The sequence below is a fragment of the Papio anubis genome, chromosome 1 (assembly GCF_008728515.1).
Source record: "Papio anubis isolate 15944 chromosome 1, Panubis1.0, whole genome shotgun sequence".
Classification (NCBI taxonomy): domain Eukaryota; kingdom Metazoa; phylum Chordata; class Mammalia; order Primates; family Cercopithecidae; genus Papio; species Papio anubis.
Window position 1 is genome coordinate 216,475,737 of NC_044976.1, and position 15,043 is coordinate 216,490,779.

The 15,043-nt window shown below is 51.2% G+C and overlaps 1 protein-coding gene across 3 annotated transcripts in view; it reads left to right on the forward strand.

The window, feature by feature from the left end:
* ZNF496 (zinc finger protein 496) overlaps positions 1-12,039 on the forward strand; it is a 31,207-nt gene extending 19,168 nt beyond the window's left edge. For all 3 annotated transcript variants that reach the window (XM_031660231.1, XM_003893656.5, XM_017953111.3), the window contains 4 exons: positions 1,274-1,406; positions 1,899-2,006; positions 3,095-3,208; positions 8,971-12,039. In XM_031660231.1, coding sequence (XP_031516091.1) covers positions 1,274-1,406; positions 1,899-2,006; positions 3,095-3,208; positions 8,971-9,728 — 1,113 coding nt within the window. In that variant the 3' untranslated portion in view covers positions 9,729-12,039. The remainder of the gene's footprint in view (positions 1-1,273; positions 1,407-1,898; positions 2,007-3,094; positions 3,209-8,970) is intronic.
* The last annotated feature ends 3,004 nt before the right edge of the window (positions 12,040-15,043 follow it).

A 15,043-nucleotide genomic window follows, 5' to 3' on the forward strand; every position in this document is an offset into this window, starting at 1 on the left:
TCACTAGGGGCTGCCGTGGGGCAGGACCATCCAGGGCCTTGGGGGCTCAACTCCTGCCCAGTGAAGGTGCCACCTGTGGGTTTGGAAGGTGGGGTCACCTCCCAACACAGTGGGCCTAGGGAGCACGGTATCAAGACAAAAAGGATTATTCTCGAGATTAATCTCAAGCCGTAAACCATAATGTGCTGTGACCTGTAGGTTTAGGACTTGCTTGGGACCTGTTACTCCTTTTCTTTTTTTCTATTTCCCTTTTTTGGAATTGGAATGTTTATCCTGTGCCCATTCCACCTCTGTGTGTGTGTGTGTGTGGGGGGGTTCTTTTTTTTTTTGAGACGGAGTCTCACCCTGTTGCCCAGGGTGGAGTGCAGTGGCACGATCTCAGCTCACTGCACTCTGCCTGCCAGGTTCAAATGATTCTCCTGCCTCAGCCTCCCAAGTAGCTGGGATTACAGGCACCCACCACCACGCCGGGCTACTTTTTGTATTTTTGGTAGGGATGAGGTTTCACCATGCTGGCCAGGCTGGTCTCAAACTCCTGACCTCAGGTGATCTGCCCGCCTTGGCCTCCCAAGGTGCTGAGATGACAGGTGTGAGCCACCACGCTGGCCTCACCACTATATTTTGAAGGCACATAACTTGTTTCATTTCACAGGTTCACAGCTGGAGAAAATTTTGTCTCAGGTAGAATTGTGCCTTGAGTCTGAACCGTAACTGATTTAGATAATATTTAAATGAGATGTTGGACTTTGGACTTTTGAGTTGATGCTGGAATGAATTAAGACTTTGGGGGTTATTGGGATGGAATGAATTTGTTTGGCATGTGAAAAGGATATGAATTTGGGGGGAACCAGGGGCAGAATGCAATGGTTTCATTGTTTGTATCTCCCCAAAATTTGTGTTGAAATTGTAATCCCCAAGATGATGGTATTAGGAAGTGGTGCCTTTTGGGGAGATGATCTGGTAACAAGGGCAAAGTCCTCATGAGTGGGATTAGTCCTTCCTAAAAGAGGCCCCGGAGAACTCCCTTGCCCTCTCCATCTTGTGAGGACACAGAAGATGCCTGTGTTTGAACCAAGAAGTGGGCCCTCACCAGGCACCCAGCCTGCTGGTGCCTTGATCTTGGACGTCCAGCCTCCAGAACTGTGAGGAACAGATTTCTGTTGTGTAGAAGCTGCCTGTCCTACAGCATTGAGTTATCACAGCCTCAATGGACTAAGACTGAGACACCTAGCTCTTCCCGGACTGAGGCATCCCTGTTCTACTGTGCTTTCAGAATCGGGTTTCTCCGTTCAAGGACATGATTTTATGCTTCTCTGAAGAGGATTGGTCCCTTCTAGATCCTGCCCAGACTGGCTTCTATGGAGAGTTCATCATTGGGGAGGATTGCGGGGTCTCAATTCCTCCAAGTAAGACTTAACTTCCCCCCGTACCTCAAGACCAGGGAACTGGGCAGGGGGGTTCTCACTTGGAGTAAGAGTCAACTTCGTCCGATAAGATCAGGGAAGCGGGGCCTGCATCATATTTCTCTGTTCACCCCCAACCTGGATGGGAAGTCATTTGCACACAGCGGCCCTATAGGCAGTGTGTCCGACTGATCACCTGCCGTCTCACCTCATCAGGCTTATCAGAACCAAATAGAACACGTGCTGTATGTCCATTTCTCTTCCATCGCTCTTACCCTTTCGTCCCTTTACTTCTGCTTTACACCCAAAAGCCTCAGAGAGACCCCCAAGCCCATAGCTCTCCCTGCGTGTGCTGCCCCCACTGCCCCTGCGCTGCCGGCTCTGATGGTGCCACGCCCGCTGGGCATCCCTCCACCTTTTCTCTTCTGGACCAGCCCTGGTTGCTGCAGGATCAGATTACTAATAAACATGTATCCTGCCTTTTTCTTTGAACAGACGAGCTAGCGGCCCAGCCGGATCTCTCCCAGAGAGAGGAGAATGAGCCTCGCGTTCCAGAGCCGCAGGATCTGCAGGGGAAAGAAGTGCCCCAGGTCTCCTACTTGGGTGAGTAGTGATTCCGGAACTGAGTGGACAGAGTAGGGTGAAGGGTTGCTGGCAGCCAGAGATGAGCCCACTTGCTGGCTTCTCTCTGCAGCCCCTACTTGCCTTCTTCATTTCCCCAGACTCTATGTGGGTCTTGCATGTCTTGCCTTGTCCCTGACTTTTCATAGAAAGAATGGGGGATCTTAATTTTGCCAGGCATTGGGATTGTACTCCCTCAGCCAAGGACTGGGAAATAATAGGAATGTCTGTCTCCTCTGCCTGTAAGTAACATCTGGTTTGTGCTGACCATACAGCGGCCCCTCCAGGAGTGAGGTCAGATACGACAAGCCTGGTTGCAGAGGGAGTGTCTCCTCCTAACTGGGCACCGAGCACAGCCCTTTGAGGTGCCTCACCTGTCTAGTCTTCCGTCTGCCTGGTGCAGGGGTGCTGTGAGGACACTGGAGTGTGGGGAGGTGCTGGGGCTCAGCAGCAGCAGTTTCCAGCCCTCCTTCAGGCTGTGTCACCAGTGCTTGCACCCATGATCTCCATGCCATGGTGCTTCGAGGCACCTGCTCCTTCAGGAGGAAATTTGACAGAATCATCAGCAGCTCCACACCTCCTTCCCCTTTGGGACCTAGAGCGTGAAGCAAAGTTTTGACACACCATCCCCACCTGGAACAAGCGTTCAGAGACGGCGTGGCACAGTAGCTCCTGTCCCATCTCTACCCCGTAGGCTCTGCACAAGCTGTTTGTGCAGGATGTGCAGAGTGTGCAGAAGCCTGTGGTGATGACTATGGAAAACCCAACACAGAAAGTGGGAATAAATGCGGGGCTGGGGGAGGTACTTGTCTCTGCCATAAAGTAGAGTAGAACCCGGATCTGCGTAGACTCTGTCTAGCTTCAGAGCTCATGTTTGTGGAGTTGGCCCATTCTGCCTTCAAGTTCATTCGCTCAGCAGACACTTCCTGAGTGGCCACCCCCTGCCAGTCCCCAGGAGGGAGCCCAGGGCCGCCCCCAGATCATAGCCTGGCATCTGTTCAGATAGCACCCTCCTAGGTAGTGCTGTAGGTGCAAGACAAATCAATTTTTCCGTTTCCTCCTCTGGAAAGACTCTCCAAGTCTCCAGCCATTCCAAGTAGAAGAAAGGAGGAAACGTGAGGAGCTGCAGGTGCCGGGGTTCCAGGCCTGCCCACAGACGGTGGTGCCTCAAAACACCTACCCAGGTAAAGAAGGGCCAGGGAGGTGTGGGGTGTGTGCCTGTGTGTCTGTGTGTTCACGTGTGTATCTGGTGTGTCGCATGAATGTATGTGTGCACGTGTGGCATGGGGGATGGTGGTGTGGAATGCATGTGTGCGTGCATACACATGGTGTATGTGGTGTGCTGCATGTGTGCGTGTGTGCATTCCCAGGTGCACCTGTGTGTTGGGGGCATATGGGTGTGTGATGGAAATGTGCGGTGGTGAGGGCATGGGACAGTTAGGAATTGAACTTCTCAGGATCTCTGCTGACCGCTGCGGTGGTGTTCTTACCTGCTTGCCCAGATTCCTCTGTGCTGGGGTCATTCTCCAGCTCACTCCCAGTCCCGGGCTCACCCTCCTTGCCTTTTCTGGGGGCCAGGGAGGGTGTGTCAAAGCAGGGTGCTGCTGTAGTGCTGTTGGTGATGTGGCGAATGTTTTTCTTCTCTCAGCATAGATGGCCAGCATCCTGGCACAGGGTCTTGGAATTGGGATTAAAGAGCAGGTTTCTAGTGTACTGAAGCTGCACAGGACTGTTGGAAAGTGTATGTTCCATTCCTGCTTTCAGAGAAATAGCCACAGTGTAGACTCTGAGTCGTCTTGGTAAAAGTCACCACCTCCAGAAGCAGAGGCTGCAATGCTGCCGTCTTTCATAAGTTCTAAATATCAAACCCAAGCCTCTGATTCTTACCGGAACCCACGTGTCACTGTAGTTTTCTGCAGCTATGGAGACCGACTCACACGCATTATGTGTTCTACCTGTGATGCTTTTGAAGGCAAGATTTGTGCCATTTTGACCCAGCTACATGCATCTTGTACTTGGCCCCCTTTCATGCATGGACAAAGGGGCTTTTCTAGTGTGGGAGATCTGAAAGGATGAGATCCTGCCCCACAAGCATGGATGCCCACCCCTGGTTTTCTAAGGCCCACCTCTGCATGCCGAGGGCAATGCATTCATTTGGGGTCCACGTGGAGTTCAAGCGCAGGCTTGATGTTTGTGATGCACTTTGAATCTTCTCCAGCTTCTTTCTGCCCATAGCATGTCTCTCAGCCCCATTAATATACTTTTAGAAGATGGATGGATGTTCAGTTGTACACAGGAGTTTTCAACTCCGTTCTTCCCTTGTTAGACTCTGACACAGACTGCTCTGAAACAGTCAGAAGCCAAGGGTTGCTACTGAGAAGGGAGAGATGATAGATTTCAAAGAGTGGGCACTGTTTTTATTTTGGTAGCTCCTGCCAGCTTGCCTTCCTAAAAGGCTTTTCCCGCCAGCTGATGCCGGATAGCTGGTGACAGGTCTGCTTCTCTATATCCACGCCCACACAGGACACTCCCAGATGTTGCTTACCCTCTGGTGTTTTGGGCAGACTTCTAGCAGTCTCATCTGCTTTCTCCAAGGAATTTTCTTCATATTGTTGTGTTGATAGCACATAATAGGACTATCCTTGATTTATTTCCCCTTTTGTAGAAATTATGCATCGAATTTTGGTCATTTTAGCTGATTTGAGGTGATGATGTCCACTGTGAGCTATATTACTCTGTTAGGGCTTTCATAACAAGTACCACAGACTAGGTGGCCTAAACAACAGAATTTTATTTTCTCACTATTGCAGAGGCAACTAATAGAAGATCAAGGTGTCAGCAGAGCTGGTTTCTTCTGAGGCCTCTCTCCTTGGCTTGGAGATGGCCACTGCCCTGCTGTGTACTCACGTGGTCTTACCTCTGTGTTTGTCAGTGTCCTGATCTTCTCTCATAAGGACACCAGTCATATTGGACTGTGGAGCCCACCCACCCATATGTCCTCATGTTAACTTAATTACATCTTGAAAGAGCCTATCTTCAAATACAGTCACATTCTGAGGTCCTTTGGGGTTAGGACTTCAACATGAAATTTTGGGAGAACACAATTCATCCCCTGTAAGACCTCACCCTCAGGACCTTCAAAATTCATGTGTCTCCCACATGCAAAATCCATTCACCTCATCCCAACAGCCCCCAAATTCTCAGCCTATTTCAGCATCAACTGTAAGTCCAAAATCTCATCTAAATATCAACGTCTCAATTGGGTATGGGTTAGACTTGAAGTATGATTCATCCTGAGGCAAAATCCTCTCCAGCTATGAACTGTGAAGCCAGATGTTTTCTGCTTCCAAAGTACAACTGTGAGAACAGCATAGCATAGACCATTCTCGTTCCAAAAGAGAAATCCAAGAGAAGAAAGGATAATGGGTCCCAAGCAAGTCTTAAATCTAGCAGGTCAGGGCTAGGTGTGTATTACGTGCCTGTAATCCCAGCACTTTGGGAGGCTGAGGCGGGCGGATCACCTGAGGTCAGGAGTTCGAGACCACCCTGGCCAACATGGGGAAACCCTTTCTCTACTAAAAATACAAAAAGTAGCCAGACGTGGTAGCACACACCTGTAATCCCAGCTACTCAGGAGGCTGAGGCAGGAGAATTGCTTGAACCCAGGAGGCAAAGGTTGCAGTGAGCCAAGACTGTGCCATTGCACTCCAGCCTCGGCAACAAGAGCGAGACTCCATCTCAAAAAAAAAAAAAATCTAGCAGGTCATTTCCATGGGATTTTAAGGCTCAGGAATAACCTTTGGCTCAGTTCTCTGTTCTCCAGGCCCAGCAGGCTACTGGCCCTGCTCTTTGGAACTCAGAAGGAAACGACTTCACCTCCTGAGCCTGTACCCTCTGGTCCTGTGATGACAGTGGCAGCCCTGTACCCTCTGGTCCCGTGATGACAGTGGCAGCCCTGTACCCTCTGGTCCCGTGATGGCAATGGCAGCCCTGTACCCTCTGTTCCCGTGATGACAGTGGCAGCCCTGTACCCTCTGGTCCCGTGATGGCAGTGGCAGCCCTGTACCCTCTGAGCCACCTTTGGAATCATTCTACCCTTTTCCTGAAGGATAGTCCATATTCATAGCCAGATAGCTCTGTTGGCCAGTTTGTAGAATCCCAGAAGTCCAATAGCCTTCTTTTGTTTCATCCCATCTCTTTTCCTCTCAGTCCCAACTGGCAGTGTTTCTGCTGGTGTATAACACTCAGAAACCCTGCCCTCCATGCAGTTCACAGGGTTGCAGGCCGTCAGATGAGGGTGTCCTCCGTAGACCTTCCTGGATAACCTCATCTGTGTTCCTGGCTTCTCTTGAGATGGTAGATTGGATCCATGAATCACACTCGGAATCTCTTTAACAGATGATGAGCCAGCCTCACTCTTGATGTCTCTCCAGTGCACACTTTCTTATTTTTTGCAGAATGGATAGACAGAATTTTCCAAATCTTGAGGTCATGGTTCCTTTTTGCTATAACAGTTCCTTCCTGAGTTTCTCTCTCATCTCACGTTTCACTGTAAGCAGCAAAAAACTAGTCTTTGCCTTTGACACTTTGCTTAGATATCTCCTCAGCTCAGTATTCAAGTTCGTCACTTACAATTTCTGTTTCCACAGAGTTTTGGCCAAATTCTTTGCCACTTTATAATTGGAGGATCTCCTTTTCTCCAGTTTCCTATAATGTCTGTATTTCTACCAGCCACCTCCTCAAGGCTTTTTAAACATGCACTTCAAAACTCTCCTAGCCTCTACCCATTACCTAGTTCTAAAATGACTTCGACAGTTTTTGGTCTTTGTTTTAGCTGCACCCTACTTCCTGGGCCAAAGTCTACATTAGTCTACTGTGGCTACCATAACGAAGTACCACAGGCTGGGTGACTTAAACAACAGAAACTTATTTTCTCACAATTCCAGAAGCAACAAGTCCAGAATCAAAGCGTCAGCAGAGCTGGTGTCTTCCGAGGCCTTTTTCCTTGACTTGGAGACGGCTCCCATCTTGCTGTGTCCTCACAGGGTCCTTCCCTTTGTTGAAGTCTGCCTCCAATCTCCTCCTCTTAGAAGGACACCAGTGATTTTGGATTGGCCCCATCATGTGACTTCATTTTGATTTAATTACTTCTTGAAAGACCCTGTCTCCAAGTAGTCACATGCTGAGGCCCTATGGGTTAGGGCTTCATCATGTGAATTTTCAGGGGGACACAATAACACGCACGGTCTGCTTTCACAATTCCATCTCCTCACCCAGTTAACAAATAGGAGATCTTAGCGGCCCACCTGGTCACTTTGTTTTCTTCTTCCACCCAAATCCATTAACAGAAGCCAACTGCCGATCAAGTACCGTGTTGTCGGCAGCCTGGTAAAAGTTACACCTTGCTCTTGTCTCCACCCCATGAGGTCCACAGAGTACATCACACACGTGACCTCACCTGCCCCACCAGCACCTTAGATCGACTGGCTGCCACTGTCATGCTCACCTTATAGACGAGGTTACCCAAGCTCTGAGAAGCTGTCTGGCTGGAACGAGGTACCTGTAGCTAGAAAACCAAGAGTCGAGATGAGCGTCAAACACAGCCTCTCGGCGGGGCACAGTGGCTCACACCTGTAATCCCAGCACTTTGGGAGGCTGAGGCAGGTGGATCGCTTGAGATGGGTGGATCGCTTGAGCCCAGGAGTTTGAGACCAGCCTGGGCAACATAGTGCGACCCCATCACTACAAAAAATTTAAAACACACACACACACAATCTATGTCTTCATCTGGTGATTTCCCTCCTACACTACATGGGTTCTTGGCAGACTCGGTACCCACTCGCAGACTCATGTTCCCCCGACCCCGTTGTGACTGATGGACAAATGCCCCCACCGCTTCCACCACTGCCCTTCATCTCTCTGCTCTCCATAGCCTCTGTGTCTCCTTGCGCTGCTTCCGTTTGTCTAGCTTATCCTGTCCTGAGCTGCTCTGACCCGTCAGGGCTCTCCTCCCCACAGCCATGAAGCCCAGACTAACCATGTTCCTACTCATATCTAGGAGGGCCTGATTCACTCCCCCAAGTTCTAGATTTGACTTCTGCATTTCACAGCAGTGAGGAAACAGGCCACCTGTGTGATGGGCTCTGCTCTGTAAGCCAGGAACTCAGGCCGGGCTCTGCACTGCCCACCCAGCCCCTCCCCGTGGTTCCACCTTCCCAGCATCACAGACTCAGGATGCAGGAAGTCCAGAGCAGCTTTACCCATCGCCACCTGTAGCCTCAGAAATGCGATGCTACTGGGAGCCGGGGAGCCGTGGGGCACCCGCAGTCTGGGACTGTTGAGCAGCCCAGCAAGGCTGAGTAGCATTTCAGCCCTCCTTCCTGGGACAGATCACCTTAGTTTATGTGTAAACATGGCAACCAATAGGTCATCGGGTTGCATCCAGGAGCAGATAGGAATGTGCCTGTCAGAAGTCTAGCACAGTCCCTGGAGCATGCAGGTGCCCAGCACATGATATGTGTAGGGTGTAGAGTCTTCCTCTCCCAAGGCCTTTCACTCTCCTGATAGAGCTTTCCCCCATGCCTCGTTAAGTACGTGATCTGTAAATGGCCAAGGCTTTGCACAGATAAATACAGACTCCTAGAGCTTGGGGGGATGGGGTGGTAGAGATCAAAAGGGTTGGGGGTGAAGATAAGGGAAAATGGCTGGGAAGAGGGAGAGCAAAGTGTCCAGCATGCTCTGGACACAGCGTGGCCTATGCTGAAGATTTCTTCCTCACAGGCTACACCAGTGGCCCCTGCAGGGCTGGCCAGGCCGCCCCGGTCATCGAGGAACATTGTAAAAATAAGGGTTTGTAAACTCCAAGCTGAGTCTTCCTGCGCCGGGGTCGTAGGGGCTGGGATGTGGCCTGTGCAGCACCGCTGACCTGCATGTTGCCTTCCCGTAGCTGGCGGCAACCCGCGATCTCTAGAGAACAGCCTGGACGAAGAAGTGACCATCGAGATCGTTCTGTCCAGCTCTGGGGACGAAGACTCCCAGCACGGCCCGTACTGCACGGAAGAGCCGGAGAGCCCCAAAGAGGAGCAGCGCAGCCTCCCCGCCTCCCACCGGGGCAGCGCCGAGGCTGGGGGCGAGGTGCAGACCTCCAAGAAGTCCTACGTGTGTCCGAACTGTGGGAAAATCTTCCGCTGGAGGGTCAACTTCATCCGACACCTGCGAAGCCGCAGGGAGCAGGAGAAGCCGCACGAGTGCTCAGTGTGCGGGGAGCTATTCAGTGACAGCGAGGACCTGGATGGGCACCTGGAGAGCCACGAGGCCCAGAAGCCTTACCGGTGTGGTGCCTGCGGGAAGAGCTTCCGACTCAACTCCCACCTGCTCTCCCACCGGCGGATACACCTGCAGCCGGACAGACTCCAGCCGGTGGAGAAGAGAGAGCAGGAGGCGTCCGAGGACGCGGACGAGGGTCCCAAAGAGCCGCTGGAAAATGGCAAGGCCAAGCTGAGCTTCCAGTGCTGTGACTGTGGGAAGGCTTTCCAGCGGCACGACCACCTGGCTCGGCACCGCAGCCACTTTCACCTGAAGGACAAAGCCCGGCCCTTCCAGTGCCGGTATTGCGTCAAGAGCTTCTCGCAGAACTATGACCTCCTCCGCCACGAGCGGCTACACATGAAGCGCCGTTCCAAGCAGGCTCTGAACTCCTACTGAGCCTGCCCACCTGGGGCGGCCTCACCCTGGCCGGTGCTGCCCCCTCACATTGGTACTGATCAGCGCCCCCACCCAGGACGCCCCTTCCCCAGGATAGAGAGCACACCTCCCTCCTGTCCTTGCTCTCAGGTAGTGAGCGTTCGGGTGGTGCCGTGGGAGCACTCTCCCTCCCCCAGGTATTGAAAGAGTGGCCAAGTGAGTGTTCTGTTTCTGCTGTGCCAAAAAACGGGGGGATGTGCCACCACCAGGTTGGACATGCCAGGTGTTCTGCGTCTTAGAGACCCCTGCCCCGTGCTCCCCAAGCTCGGGGAGTAAAACGGTTATCCCCCGTCGGGGCGGCACCCTGGTCACCAGCCAAACCTCAGTATACTCCCTCCTTCCCTTCCCTGTCTGAACCTGAAGCTTCAGGGTGCCTGCACTTCCACTGAGAAGCTGCTGGAGGGTGTTGGATTGGAGGAGGGAAGAAGGCAGGGTGGGACTGACGGGTTCAGTGGGGAGCAGGGTCAGGCACACTGAGCCAGACATGTCATGTCTGAGCCCAAGATTCGTGGCCATCAGGTAGGCAGGAGCACCCCGCAGATCCAAGATGATCAGGCAGCCCTTTTGGGCTTGGAGTGTGTGGCAGGGGTCTGCAGAGCTCCTTCTTCAGGTTTGGTAACAGTCATCATACCTTTTGATTTTCCTGAGGGCCAGTTACTAAGCATCTGGAGCTCACCGAAAACAAAGCTTACATTTTAATTTGTGTTGCACACCCACCCCATAGTGTCTTTATACCCCAGAGATCCTTGGTAAATGCTTGCGGGTTGGAAGCTGCGTGGTCATCGTTTAAAAGGCACTTAAGTCCCTTCTTCCAATCTGTCCTGTCTGGGAATGTGGAGCTCAGCCCCCAGTGAGGGGTTCTCCTGTCCCGTGAGCCAAGCTCCAGAACAGAACCTTCCCGACATCACACTTTACATATACATTAGCTTGGTAGTGCTGGTGTGTCCATTTTCTAGGTCTGTTGTAACGAAGCACCGCACACTGGCTGGCTTAGAACAACAGGAGCGTGTTCCCTGACAGTTCTGGGAGCTGCACATTCGAGATCAGGATGTCCTCAGGGTTGGTGCCTTCCGAGGGCTGTGAGGGAGAAGTGGCCTCGTGCCTTTGCTGGCAGTTGCCGTTCCTTGGTGTGTGGAAGCGTCACGCACTCTCTGCCTTCATCTCCACGTGGCAGTCTTGCTGTGGCGTGTCTGTCCCCAAGCCTCCCTTTGTTTAAGGACACCAGTCATATCGGAATAGAGCCCATCCCACCAACTCCAGTATAATGTCTTCTGTGTCCGCAGCAGCTGTTTACCAATAAGGTCACATTCTGAGGTACTAGAGGTTGGGACTTCAACATTGGAATTTGAAAGGGACAGCATTCAGTCCGGATAAACGTGAGGTATGCTATCATTCCTGATTCACAGATGAGTCAATACAAACTTGAGTGAGCTTGCTCACTGTTCGATCGAAGGCAGTGTTCAGACCCAAGTTTGGCATTCAGGGCAGGTGTCCTCTGCATGGAAGAATCTTACTCAGTAGCCTTAAGGCTGACAAATTCCCCTCCTCCCTGCCTTCTGATGGGGGCTGTGTCTCCTGCTGGGATTCTGGACTGAGTGACAGTGGGTAGTGAAACCTCAAGCAATTTAAAACGTGGTATTGTTCCTGGAAGACTGGTTATGTTGGCTAGGGTCAGCAAGAGAGGGCATCAAGGCTGTAGTCTAGCAGTGACTTAATCTGCAAGTCACACCAGACGGGTATTTTGTATTATTCATATGTCAGATCCTACCAACAGGCAGTGAGCCAGGCAGAGCTCCTGGTGCTCCTTGTCACTCACGTAATTTTCACATCAAGAAAACTCTGGGCCCGGGCGCAGTGGCTCACACCTGTAATCCCAACACTTTGGGAAGCCAAGGTGGGTGGATCGCCTAGCTCAGTGACACCAGCCTGGGCCACATGGCAAAACCCCATCTCTACCAAAAATACAAAAAATTAGCTGGGTGTGATGGTGCACGTTTGCAGCCCCAGCTACTCTGGAGGCTGAGGTGGGAGGATTGCTTGAGTCTGGGAGGCAGAAGTTGCAGTAAGCCAAGATTGCGCCACTGCACAAGCTGGATGACAGAATGAGACCCTGTCTCAAAAATAATTTAAAAGCCTCTGCCCCAGACTCGTTAAAAGATTTTATAACCACAACTACTGTTTCTGTGTAGATGCCTCTGCGTGCCCAGGAGCAGTAAATGCAATAAAATCATTTGGTTATACTTTGAACACAAACGGTTGAGGCTTTTGCTTTCTAAATAGTTTGTCTCTTGAATCAACATATCTGGAAAAGGGAGAAATCCGATTTTTAAGGCCAAGGGAGGGGAAAATTCCAAGTAGAAGCCAGGCTGTCTGTGCACGTTTACCCCACCTACCTGTGTGCTCCTACCTGTCCTGAGGATTCTCTCAGTACCTCTGAGGTCTTGAGAAGGTTGTTCACCTTCCTGCTTCAGACGTCTGACTCAGAGAAGAACATTGTTCTACTTACCAGAGTGTTTTCTGTGTAAAACCACATCATGAAGGAGAAAGCGACAAAGGGAATGTGAGGGGACTGGAAACCACAGGGAGGCTATCTCTTGAGTCCCCACCACCGATGCAGAGCCAACCAAGGCACCTCAGGAAATGGAATTGCCTCTGGATTTGGAAATCCTCCTGGGTAATGTAGCTGAAACCCAGGTTGATGCCATGCAGCAGGAGCAGCTGGGGGAACCGGCTCTCAGGAGAGGTCTGCCAACCCTCCAGCCCAACACCCTTCACCACGGTGGTGGAGGGGGCTTCACCCCAGTGATCTTTGTCTCCCTTTTGACCACTGATACCTTTGGCCTTAGCTGAGAACAGCCACCCCTCGGTCCTTCCCCCCCACCCCAGGGGCTGGGTAGCTGGCTGGAGCTATGTCTCCACCTTGCTCTGGAGGTTGAGACCCCATCTGAGCAACATCCTCCCTCTTCGTTCCTCCGATCCCTTGGCATCGCCACAAAACCACAGGTGCATAATAACTCACTGAGTCAACATTCCTGTTAGGCTTTTCATTTTCATTTGAAAAGTAAAATGTGGCTGGGCGTGGCGGCTCATTCCTGTCATCCCAACACTTTGGGAGGCCGAGGCAGAAGGATTGCTTGAGGTCAGGAGTTAGAGACCAGCCTGAGCAACTAGTGAGACCCCATCTCTACGGAAAAAAGTAGAAATAGTAGCCTGCTGTGGTGGCACATGCCTGTAGCTATTTGGGGGGCTGAGGTGGGGGAAGATCTCTTGAACCCAGGAGGCAGAGGTTGCTGTGAATGGTGGAGCGCCACTGCATTCCAGCGTGGGCAACAGAGCAAGACTTCATCTCAAAAAAAAATAACATAAAATGTGAAGCACAACCAAAAGATGTTTTCTAAGACCTGTAGGCTTTAGATAGTTCTGGTCACCTGATCTGGCCCCTCCCCAAAAGAAAGAAGAAGAAATAACTGTTTCATACACTGGGGATAGATTGTACTCCTGGTCACACCACAGATTTAAGCCAACCTTAGTCTTTTTTCTGTTTTCTTTATCTCCCCAACTCTTGCCTCAGCTAGAAGAAGAAACAAATTAAAAAGATGAGGCCACTGGTGGGAGGGTCCCTATCAGTCCTAAATCATACTGTGGTACAAAGGAAAGAGAAGGCCAGCATTGAAGCTGTGGAGATCTTGTCCAAGTCACTTTTCTCCTGTGAGATGGTTTCCCTTCCTCTGCCAAAAGCAGTTGGACCAGACACAAGTACTTCTGTTTGCAGAGTTATGTAGACGACTCAGCGATGATTATAGCACTTCAGCAATTCCATCAAATAAGCCCACTTTTATTTTGTTTTATTTTATTTTTTTCCCTAAAGACGGGCTCTCACTATTTTGCCCAGGCTGGTCTCAGACTCCTGAGCTTCTCCCACCATGGCCTCCCGAAGTGCTGGGATTGTAAGTGTGAGCCAGCACATCCAGCATCCAGCCACACTTAATATTAGCAACAAACACTGATACTGTTTGGTCTTAAAAGTGATGGTCAGTGCCCACTACTAGTCCATGCAGCAAGGCTAGAGGTTAGAAAACTTGCTTAGGGCAGACTGGCCACAGGAAAGGGAGTGTTGAGGGGACCACTGAAAGACCAGGTACCTCCAGCAGCCCAGACCCATATATAGGGCAGCCGGTAGAGTGCCAGTGGTCCAGCATCTGGGGGATGGTTTCTAGCAATCATGAGCTCATCAAGGGCAAAGCCCAGGGGGTCCATCTTTACCTGTTTTGCCCATCGGAGGCCAATTGGGAACTTTATCTTCTCTTGAAACCATAGCCTATAGCCAGGTCACCATGATTAATGTGCATATAATCACCAAAGTACAGAGAAGCCATAGAAATTCCCTGTGAGAAGATGCAAAACTTAAGTATGGGAAAGCAGAGTCCTCAGGAATACACGGAAGTGGGAGGAACCAGGGGCTTACCTCACACATCTTGGCCATAGCCAAGAATATCACAGGCAGGCCGACAACTATGTGACAAAGGGCTGTCTTCTAATCACACAACCAAATGGCAGGGGAACCACCCTTTTTCCATCACCTGCTTTAAAAAAAAAAAAAAAAAGTAGGCCGGGTGCGGTGGCTCAAGCCTGTAATCCCAGCACTTTGGGAGGCCGAGACGGGCGGATCACAAGGTCAGGAAATCGAGACCATCCTGGCTCACACGGTGAAACCCCGTCTCTACTAAAAACATACAAAAAAGTAGCCGGGCGAGGTGGCAGGTGCCTGTAGTCCCAGCTACTCGGCAGGCTGAGGCAGGAGAATGGCGTGAACCCGGGAGGCGGAGCTTGCAGTGAGCTGAGATCCGGCCAGAGCACTCCAGCCTGGGTGACAGAGCAAGATGCCGTCTCAAAAAAAAAAAAAAAAAATGCTCTGGTATGGTTTGTCTATCCTGCCCCCATTATATTGGTCTTCCTATGCCTTGTCAAAATACGGAGGGGTTGGATACCTGCTATTTTGTACCTTTTTACGTGAGGATCAATCAGGTATAGCCACAAGAGAAGATGGAGGAGAGTCTTAGGAAAAGACGAAGTGCATTCTACTCACAGATCCTAGAGACAGGAGGCACAGCAGGCCAGGCAGGGCCACATGGCAAAGACACCAGGAGGCAGGAAGCGGAAGACAGGAGCAAGGAGAAGGTTTGGGCCACTAACTTTATTGGGGTTTTCTTGGAGAGAGTCAGAGCAGGGCAAGGGGAACAGTGTAGGATTGGCTAGTTTGAATGATTTCTATGGGC